The sequence below is a fragment of the Pinus tabuliformis genome, chromosome 1_1 (assembly GCF_031772625.1).
Source record: "Pinus tabuliformis cultivar Carrire ecotype Pingquan chromosome 1_1, CPIR1, whole genome shotgun sequence".
NCBI classification, from domain to species: domain Eukaryota; kingdom Viridiplantae; phylum Streptophyta; class Pinopsida; order Pinales; family Pinaceae; genus Pinus; species Pinus tabuliformis.
The window spans coordinates 285,800,904-285,812,003 of NC_142297.1; the positions used below are offsets into that span (position 1 = coordinate 285,800,904).

The following is an 11,100-nucleotide window of genomic DNA, read 5'->3' on the forward strand; positions in this document are numbered from 1 at the left end:
TAAAAAGGGGCGCAGTTAGAGTGCGCACATCTCATGCGCAGAAGTAGTAAGTGCGCAGATTTTACCGGAGCTTGACGTGGGTTAAACGAAGGGTGACTTTAAGGCAGTTTTGTGCAGAACCGAGTTGGAGGAGTTCTGGTGTCTCGGGTGAGCACCCTCCTACCGTGTGAGGTTGGCACATGGTTGTAAAGGCTGTCTTGCCTTGATTGTAAATATTTCTAAGTGTTGGCCTTGGATTTTGCCAGGCACACTTGTATGATGTATTATTGAAGATTTTCATAATATATTGTTATCGGGCAGACTTGTTCGGGAGTTGCCCCTCCCTTTATACTTGTGTGCAATTGTTATTGTTTTGGTTAATTGCATATTGGATAATGAATGTGTATGGGCTTCATTAAGTATAAAGGTTAATGCATTTTACTTGGTTGCGAAACACAAACTAAGTATGTTAATGTGGAAAGGCGTAGTCCATGTGCACGAGTATTGTTAAAAAGAAAGTGTACGGTGGTGCCGCACCTCGCCGGACACGGTTGGAAGACAACCATAGGCCTGGGGGCGTGACACGTGCCGTCGGGACACATGGCGGTGTATGTCGGGCAGAATTGCAATAGGCGATTTGTTATCAAGGCGGCGTACTTGAACTACCCGGTGTTTAGGGCACTGCTCGAGCAGGCCGAGGAGGAATTTGGCTACGCACAGCGCAGCAGACTTGCGATACCCTGCGACGAGTTCCTGTTCGAGCACATTCTACGACTCTTCAGCAGAAATGGCCTCCCCGCTGTGAGGCATCTCGACTTGGAGGCAGTTAAGAGCGGTTTCTCTAACGAATGGAATTTCTTGTCTGAGGTGAATGGAATATCGTTCGGCATGGAATCGAGGCCTCTTCTTCATCCCTTCGCACAGAAATCCATTGGCTGATACAGCTTCCGGGTGTGCAACATTAAGACCTGAGCAATGGCCACTTTTGACCTATAAGTAACTAATTTTGATACTGCTGCTGATATATGAATTCTCCTGGATAGCGAATTATATAGAGGAAGAACGGGCAGTCATTTGGAAAAATCTGCACTTGTTGCAGGCCCTCCAAAGGTAGCTTGGAGTAACCTTGAGAAAAGGCATGCCGTGTGTTCAGTTGTTCGGCTGTAACTAATTCATTTTTCTACTGCTCCAGATATATGCATTCTACTATATAGATAATTATATAGCGGATGAAAGGGCATTCAGCTAGAGGAACCCTCACTTGTTGCAGACCGTGCAATGATAACTTGCAGGAACTTTAGGCAAAGGCATGCAAAGGTATGACAACTTTTCATTCCTACCCGTAAGGTTATGTTGCAGGTAGCGAATACTTTTCAGTCCAGCAACGTTGGCTTCTGCAAACCTGGAAAACCCATTTGAAGATTTCGTCTAGCAGCTTGAGTTGTTGATTCTGAAAAAGCCATTTGAAGACTTTGTCTAGAAACTTGAGTTTCTGATTCTGGAAAGGAATCGAGTATCCGCACGATTGCAGGATTTTAAACGCTTGCTTAATTTAAAACAGATCTTACTGTAAATATAACATGCTGTGTATTTTCTGTGTGATTGCATGGTAACTAATAGAAACAATTCCATTGCATCTAAGCACTGAGGATATGGTTTTAGATTTTTATTGTTTGGTGTATGCATTTTCTTTTCACGTGAATGAAGGAATATTAGCTGTGTTAGACAGCACTTTTTTTCCATTAGGAATTTGCAAACTTGCGTGTCGTATTTCGAATTATCGTTCTTTATAAAAAGGTTTGCAGAATTCAAAGTCACAACGCTTCACAACTTTCGCATTATTCATTTTTGTCCCAAAATTTCTATGTATCCTTTTTAAAAGGAGACATGAAAATTTAGAGTCACACAGAGTCATTCGAATTTACAATCCCAAACGCTTTAATGTGACTGACGGTTAATGAACACAAATTGGGGTGGTAAAATTAAATAACTAAAGTATAATTGTTTAAAATGGTTATTTTTTTTAGAATGCAAAATTCTAAAAAAGAGTTACATGTTAAAAGGTTTAATATTTTTTAGTGTATAATATATTTGGTTTAAGATAGATTTATAATGGTTTTTTTTTTCTTTCTCCATAAATTATATTTCATTATATGTATAAATTATATGTTAGTATTTATTTTTGCCATAGTTTAATTAGCATGAGGAATTGCTCCGAAAATTACGGAAATTCCAGTTATATTTAGAGAAAATCCAGCAAGGATTTTTGTAAATTCAAGTTAAAATTGTTAAACTTAAAAATTTTAGGTGTTCTAGACGTTTTTGATGGTGCTGAATCCATTTCCACCATAAAAAACACGATTTAAACACTGTCTCTACAAGACATTTTGAAATTGTTTTTTGTCCGGATCCTGGCCACTTTTGGTCGTTCCGGCAATTCCTCCGTATGGTGAGACAACTCCTTTATTTATTTATTTTTTTCTCCTTTATTTATTTATTTTTTTTGTTAGATTAGCAGAATCGGAAAAGGCCTTGGTATCGGTATCCTACTCGCCGGAGGTCGAATCCCATCGGCAAGAGGAACCGCACAGCCCAAGCATTCAGCAAGAGAAACCGCACAGCCCAAGCATGGGGTAAGACGATACTTGAACTCATGACCTGCACAACGGGACGAACAACTCAGCAGACCTTTGGCTAGCCACAAGACCTGCTGCCTATATGTTAGTATTTATTATTTAAATTGTATTTTTGAATATTTTATTGTTATTAATTTTTGTATTAAAAATTAAATTAATTAGATTTCTCTTTCGTAAAAAATTGATTAAATTATTTTATTTTTATTATTTCTTTTTTAAGATTGAAATATACTACTAGGTCCCCACACATATTATATTCTACTAAGTCACCATACATATATTATAGTTAATATAAATATTTTAATTTTAATTACTTTATCATTGTAATGTTGATAGAAAATTATATTATAACATATACATCCAAAGGTTTTATTTATAAATAGAAGAGTGAACATTTTTAACATATCTTTGACTAATATTAAGAATCAATAAAATTTGTTATTTTTCATTTTCTCTTATAGTGTTATTAGTCTTTCTTTTAAGTTTCATATAAGTTAACATTTTTTATGTAAGGAATGACCTCTCTCTCATATTCATACTAGTTTGTAAAAAGTGTCCTTCCAATCAAGAATATCTATACTGATATAAAGATATATAATTTAAAATGGATATTTTATTAAAGGTCAACATTTTTTATTTTAAACTAGTATTTTTTTAAATTTCAAATATCAACCCCACATTAAGTATGGAAGAAATTATAATGGTAATTACAGAAGTGAGAGTGTAAATATAATTTATTTACTTATTCTAATTTTCAATTAATTTATCTCATTTTCAATTAATTTATCTCTTTCTAATTAGATAAAATTGATATCAAATTGTTTAATTTAACATAGACACTTATATATTTAATTATATTTTACACTTTTAATCATAATTAATTGTAAAATATCTTTCAAAACCTAAAAATTAAAAATACTACAACAATTATACAAATTAAATAATTCGTAAATAATATACTTATAAAAACACTTTATATATAAAAATATATTTATTTTAAAATATTATTAATATAGATCCATACCATGCAGGAGAGGATGAAATATTTTGCTTCAACATATTTTATAACTCTTAATATATCATTGATCTATACTATTCACATTACTAAAAAATGGAATTTAAATATAAAACTCAATTTTTTCATTTAAATGTAAAAATAAAAAATTTCGCTAATTGATATACTAGAGTGGGGTGAATTGAAGCAAATTTTCGATGAAATGGGCCGTCAATAATCTGGCCAACAAGGGACCTGAAGTTTTGTTTCTTCATGTCAACCAAAGCAATGCAGTTGATTTCTTCACAAGTAAGAGAAAAAAATTGTCACCCACGCTTATGTTGGTCGCGGGTTTTAAGTTTATCACGTTAAGAGGAGAGTGGCTGTGACATGAATTTCATAGAAGATATTAGAACGTTCCCTAGTTACCACTACCTATGTGAGTGCAGATGCATGATTATTTCGACATGCAAGTATATGTGTTTCTATCGACGCTTTATCGTTTTTATTGAAAAGCCAGTTTTCGACATTTAAAGACTGTACATAATGGAGAAGTGCAGAGGGGGTCTTACATTATCTGCGACAACGACGCTCAACGCCCGCGGATGATATTTACATATATTCCCAGGTTCACCTAACCGACAGTAGAGTACAGCAAGAAAAAATGCACACGGGTTCTCCTAAAATCCTCCGCAACAACGACACTCAACGCCCTATTGGGTCAGATAGATCTCACCTGTCTTCTTAAAATATACATCCCAGTTCGTTACAAGTTACTTCTTGCCGACACATCCTGAAGAAATTAATGGCTAAAGAGAAAAACTGTGAGGAGTCAGCATGTGAACCCTGGTCCACTTGGACAAAACCGCCCGGATAAATAAAACAACCCTGCTATATGTAGTCGGGTTTTAAGACAATATTTGAGTCAATTGTCTTAAGTTAAGACAAAAAGAAACTTGTGTTTTGTCTTAAATATGGTCTCTAACAGGGTGTCTCAAAATATAATGTCTTAAAAATTTGTCTCTATAGAGATAATATGTATTCTATATTGTCTCTAAAGACAAGAATTATTGTTTATTAAGAAACAATTTGATTTGTCTCTCTACAAACAATATCATTTGTCTCTCTAGAGACAACTTCATTTGTGTTTCTTTAGAGACAATTACATTTTTGTCTTTTTAGAGACAATAGCTGAGATTAAAAACATATTGTCTCTATAGAGATAATATGTCCATAATTCAAACTATTGTCTCTCTAGAGACCATATAAAAAATTATTTAAAAAAATTAAATGTCCATAATTCAAACTATTGTCTTTCTAGAGACAATATAAAAAATTATTTAAAAAAAATAAATGTCCATAATTCAAACTATTGTCTTTCTAGAGACAATATAAAAAATTATTTAAAAAAAATCAATAAAAGCATTTTGAATCTCTGCTGGCCCGTATTGTTCTCACCTGAAACAGATTCGTAAGATAATAAGCAAGAATCTTCCACACAATACATACATATAATTTCAGTTCCCCATTAATGATCTTTAAAGGGGAAGTATAAAACAAGGGTGAGAATATTTGCAAATCCATTCCAAACATTAAAATCCAGGCTAGTGTTGGGACTTACATTTATAATACATTTTTGCAATTTCCAAAGACTTAAATTTTAGGAAACAAAGAATGTGTGCTAAAAAAAAAAATTATACCTTCCTCTTTGGCAGAGCGAAAGTTAGAAAGGACGTGAGATAAAATGTTTCCAGAACAAAGCATGCACTATTGATTGTGAGGATCATGGTACTGTGGGGTTTGACGAAGGGGCTCCCATAGAGCAGCACAATACAACAATTGAATAGGGTGAACACATAAGGAAGGCCGGAGTACTCTTTTGTGGACTAGAACTTGTATATTCTCCAGAACGTTGACCTACAATTCAGAATTTCAGTATCAGGCCTATCAGATGAATCAAAACTGCATAGAATTTCTCTCAGAAATAAAGTAAACATTCAAAAAGGAAGCAACCTGCCACAAGAAAAAACAAAGAAAAGAAACGATAGCACTGGTAGCAAAGGGTGCCCGATACTTACATAGGGGATAAGTAGAGTGCTAGAGATGTTGCATTTCTTGTTATAAACATCACCAATAATTCAAGCATTATTTTTCTCATTCTAGCACAATATAGAAAAGATTAGCTCTCAGATACTCAATTTCAATGCAAGGTGCACCTTTTCTTTCTCAACATAATACCAATTTATCTAGAAAAACTGAAATTTTCAAAGTCAGAATCATTTGTATAAGCAAACTACAAACTGAACAACATGATGGACTCGGTTTTCTATAGGAACTGATTATAAACCCACCATCCTTCACAAAAAAAATTATTTTTTCTATTGATTATATAAAGTGTAGTTAGGTGCATTTGCAGTTTACTAGATGGAACAGATTTATAATATTAGGGAAACATAGAATTATAAAAAGAAACATAATAATAATAATAATAAATAAATCAACATTATGATACTATTATATTTTTTTTAAACATCTCTATTTCTTTTAATACTTTTCTTATTAAACCTAGATTCATAAAATTAAGTTTTTAATTCCTTTAATACTTTTAATTACCAATTATGTCTATCGATCCAAATAATTTTCTTAGCCTGAATAGAAGATTCTTCAACCACGCTCTTGTATTCTGCTCTATAACCACAAGGCCTCTTGCTTTGGCCCCATTGTAGGAGAAGATCTCCTCGTTCTGCGACGCAATGCCTTGAGGGCTAGTTTTCTTGGCTAGTCTTTCTATCTTCACTGTTCTCACAGAATGGTTTCGGAATGGAGTTTACGTATTCGAGAGCTTTCTGGTGGTTCCCGTTGCTGCTTGTCGATGACCCTCCTTTCGTCAAAGAGAAAGAAGAAACAAAATTTAGGAAAAAATTTCTTCTATAATGGTAATTGTGTCCTCCATCTCTAGGTAACAAGATACTAGAAATAAAAGAGAACAGTGGGGCATCAAACTAGATAACAATAGTTCTTGCCAACACCAAGGCTGGCACTACCAAGAAAATGCAATTTTGTATTACCCGTGTCTTCTTAGAAAGACTGGTTGAGCTTTGGGGATGATAATAGAGGTATTTAACAACATCTCACTAGACAGAATCCAAATGCAACAATCATGCACAAAACAAGTAAAACAAAACAATTCAGCATGCTCAAACTTATATGCATCACTAGTAGTGAAGCAACATCTCAAATTAAACATACCAACCCTTTAACAAGCTCCATTTGACCCCTCCTGAACGTATTCTCCAACATCCACTGCAGGTTCACAAAGGAAATGAGGATATCATAAGGGGGGAAATATATTGCTCCTCAACAAATCATTAACACAGAAGCGAAAGTATCCAAAGTATCCATACCTGTATAGTTTGTCGCCAAAGTATCCCATGCTACTTTTGCTGAAGGCGTGATCATAATCTTCTAGAACACTGCTCAGTCCACTCCCTGCTGGAAAAGATGCAACGCTTGTGCATTCTTCTTCTTGTGTTTCTTCCATTGTTCCCTATATGTATTAATGAGATATTGTTCTTCTGCTTCATTTTTAGGTCTTGAAAACCAAACTAGACATAATACTAAACATCATGAGCTTGCAAAATAGTCGCCATCTTAATGACCCACACATCATATTATTTCCCTGTAAACTGTGGAAACTGGGGATGGAAATTTGAGAAAGTCATATTTCTTCAAAAACTATAATTTTTTTATAAACTTACAAAGATCCTCAAAAAATTCCTTATGAACCTTGGTTATCTCCCCTTTTTTTTATAAAAAAAATTATATATAAAAACTTTTTCTATAATTTTTTTTTTTTATATATATATATATATATATATATATATATATATTAATATAAATAAAATTTATAACAAAATTTTATATATAAAAATTTATAAATCAATAAAATTTAATATCACAACAATAACTTGTCAAACACTTTAACACAACTATTAATAAAAAAAGCCCACGTGCTTGTGAATCACTTATGAAAGTAAGGATACGCAACGCCTTCAATAAAGAGCGGGACCCACGTTTGACGTTTGAATTAATAACACAGTTCTCGGGAGATTGAAAACGGCTTTAATAAACAACGTGATATGCGTTGCACGATTCGGACGGCAAGAGCTATTTCCACCTCTATAGCTCCATTAATACAACCCCCACAGATGACAGGGCACGGACACTCTGACGTTGATTTATTTTTCAGGCAACACTTTCTGGTTAATAGTGATGGACATATGCATGATGCGATCATCCATCTCGTTGTTTGTATTGATGCCCATTGAAACGAGCGGCATGTGTATCATGGCATGTCGTGTATCGTATGCTATCCATTCCCCATACCATCTAATATTAATTGCCATGGAATGTTATCATACGAAATAAAATACATGAGCTCGATCGCTGATAAATACAAAATGGTGTATCAGGTGGAATACGTATCAATATTGTAACCATTAATGTCGTGTTATATGAATTTGAAAACGCGCTCAATATTCAAGTTTGAACTTGTAAACGCGCTCAATATTCAAGTTTCATCTCTAAGCCAGTGGTTTCACCAAAATTTGAATTGTATAATGGCGCTCCAGATTGGAATTTTGAATTTCAGAACCCGCGCTGCCATATTTTGTTGCCCTAATCGATTGGGTTAAGTTCCACTTTTGTTTGTTTGAAGGGAGACGGATCTCCGAGCACCATGGCAGTAGACACCATACAGATGGCGAGAGTGGGAATGAAGATAAGATCGGAAGAGGCGGCTGTGAAGACGAGGCGTCGTCAGCAACTATGAAGGAAATACATTTTAGAGGTGTGAGGAAAACGCCATGGGGGAGATTCGCAGCCCAGATCGGAGACCCCTGGAAGAAAAGAAGAGTCTGGCTCGCCACTTTTGACACCGCAGAGGAGGCTGCCCGAGCCTACGATAACGCTGCTAGATACATCAGTCATTCAGATATATTATTAGATCACTCGCCAATATTAACAGAACTCTCGATTGGCGAAATTCTCTAAACATGCGGGGTTTGGCTTTGAAAGAATCGGTGTTTCATAATATGGGGAGGTTTAATGGCTACAATACCATATCATTACACTTCGTTTTCTTAATCTACTTGCTATTCATTAGTTTTCCTTTGGGAATTTCAGAGTTACGAGCTGGCGATTGCAAGAACGATACTGGTTATGCTCATGGAGGTAGGTTTGAGAGAAATTTGCACAGAGTTATGTATGATCTGGCTAACAATGCAGCAAATATGGGGTTTAACACCTTTTGGCATGGCCAGAACGCAGAAGACAAGGTGTATGGTCTCGTCCAGTGCAGAGATGATGCATCGCTAGAAGAATGCTCTAGCTATGCACAGGAAGCGAGCATCGTACTTCAACAACTTTGCGAGAATGACATAGGCGGCCTAGTGTGGTTCGATGTGTGTTTCTTGCGCTATGATAATTTCAGTTTCTTTTCAGTCTTAGATGCCCATGTCGTTTCTATTCTCCAAAATCCCCAGAGAGTGAAGGACAATCTGGCTGTTTTTCAGAATGAGGTCATGAATCTACTTCGTCCTCTGACTGGTGAAAATTCTGATCTCGCAAGCAAGGGATTAGCTACAGAATTCGCTACCTCCTCTTTCTCTGAAACGCACAGGGTTTTCGGTTTGGTGGAATGCTGGAGAGATTTGCCCATAGAACAGTGCAAATCATGTTTGTTAATAGCGCTCAAAAATCTGTATCCTTTTATGGAAAAAGAAGGGGGCGAAGCATTGTTAGGAAGTTGCAGAATTCGGTTCGAGACATACCCCTTCTCCACGTTATTTCCCAGCAACGCTACAACGCATCAGAGTAATGTTTAATTATATGTATTTTTCTTTATTGTCGAAGTTCTGATTATCTCGGTTTGAGAACAACTTGAGTGCCCTGATTTCTCAGAAACATAAATGATCATTTACGCTACAGGAAATTCTCCGAGAAACGTGGTCATTCTGTGTGGGTCTATTGCAGGCGTTTATTTTATATGTTAATGGTTTCCTAAAATCTCTAGATATTCAATTTACATTAAAAAGTTGGGTATGAGTTAAAAAAAATCTGGTTTCAAGAGAAAGAAAGTTCGACTTTTACTTCTAATTACTTAAAATTATTATTCATAAACAAAAATTCACAAATTTATTTTATATTATAAATATTTTAAAATTATTATTTATAAACAAAAACTCACAAATTTTATTTTATATTATAAGTTTCTTAAAATTATTGTTCATAAATAAAAACTCACCAATTTTATTTTATTTTATATTAAAAGTAGTTCCTAAAATCATTGTTTCATTAACAAAAAAAAATCAAAAATATTCTTTTATATTAATTAATTTGTTATATATAATATATTTTTATTCAAGTTTAAAATTTTATCATTTTATTTTTTATTTTATTTTTTTTTGTTTATATAATTAAAAGTTAGTTTTTTTAAATTTATGAAAATAAATATCCATATTAATATCCATATTGAATTTTATTTTAATCTTAAAAAGACATTTCATGTATAGAAATTCACAAAACTTATTTTATATTAAAAAAATAAGTTATAAATAAGATAATCTTGTTAAGTGGTTAAAATTTTATTTATTTTGTTTATATAATTAGATTTAGTTTTCTTGAATTTGGAAAAATAACCATTTAAAATAGAGTTTATTTTATCTCCCAAAAAAACATTAATCAAAATAAATACTTATATTTATTTATTAATTTATTTTCCAAAACTTTAATTTAATTTATTTTAATTTAAAAATGTATATATATTAAATAAAAAATAATATTTGAAGTTCAAACTTTTGATTCATATAATTTTCAAAAATCATTTGTGCTCACCAGGCCGATTTTTAGTAAAATTAGTCATATAGAAATCATTTATGCATGAACAAAATCTCACTAGCCTGATTTACATTAAGATATTACTTGTACAAAAATGATAGAGAATTTAAATATATTATTGATTATAATTTTCTAAAATTATTAATCATATAAATAAATATAGAATATATTATTTCTTAAATCGATTTTGAACTAAAATATATATTTATATGGTAAATATAAGGAATATTAGAAATAGCCTAATGATGAAAATCCTATCTTGGAATTGCAGGGGTATAGGGCACCCCTCCAAAGTTGCAGCCCTGAAAGATCTTATTTATTGTGAAAAACCAGGGATCTTTTTGTTACAGGAAACAAAGGAAAGCCTGTAGGATACGACTAAAATCATTGAACAGAACAAGCAGTACAATGGAAGCATTAGTGAATCCAGGGGAGCTTCCGGAGGAATCACTACAATCTGGAATCAAAACATTTGGAATTATAAGTCAGAAATTATTAACTAGCATTGGATCCAAACAGTGTTAGAAAACAAAGAAGATCAGCAGACTCTAGTTATATACAACATTTATGCGCCTAACCACTTCAGGGATAAGG

The 11,100-nt window shown here is 33.4% G+C and overlaps 1 protein-coding gene and 1 pseudogene across 1 annotated transcript; both read left to right on the forward strand.

Annotated features, from left to right (window-relative positions):
- The first annotated feature begins 579 nt into the window (after positions 1-579).
- On the forward strand, positions 580-918 carry LOC149212651 (indole-3-acetic acid-induced protein ARG7 pseudogene; annotated as a pseudogene).
- Positions 919-8,663: 7,745 nt separating this feature from the next.
- LOC149212652 (cysteine-rich repeat secretory protein 38-like) lies at positions 8,664-9,494 on the forward strand. The gene has a single exon (XM_089388772.1). It carries the CDS (start codon positions 8,664-8,666, stop codon positions 9,492-9,494), a length of 831 nt encoding a protein of 276 aa, XP_089244898.1.
- The last annotated feature ends 1,606 nt before the right edge of the window (positions 9,495-11,100 follow it).

What these genes read in the sequence shown, in the direction of transcription:
- LOC149212652 (XM_089388772.1), top strand. Translation starts at nt 8,664, where the DNA reads ATGCGGGGTTTGGCTTTGAAAGAATCGGTGTTTCATAATATGGGGAGG.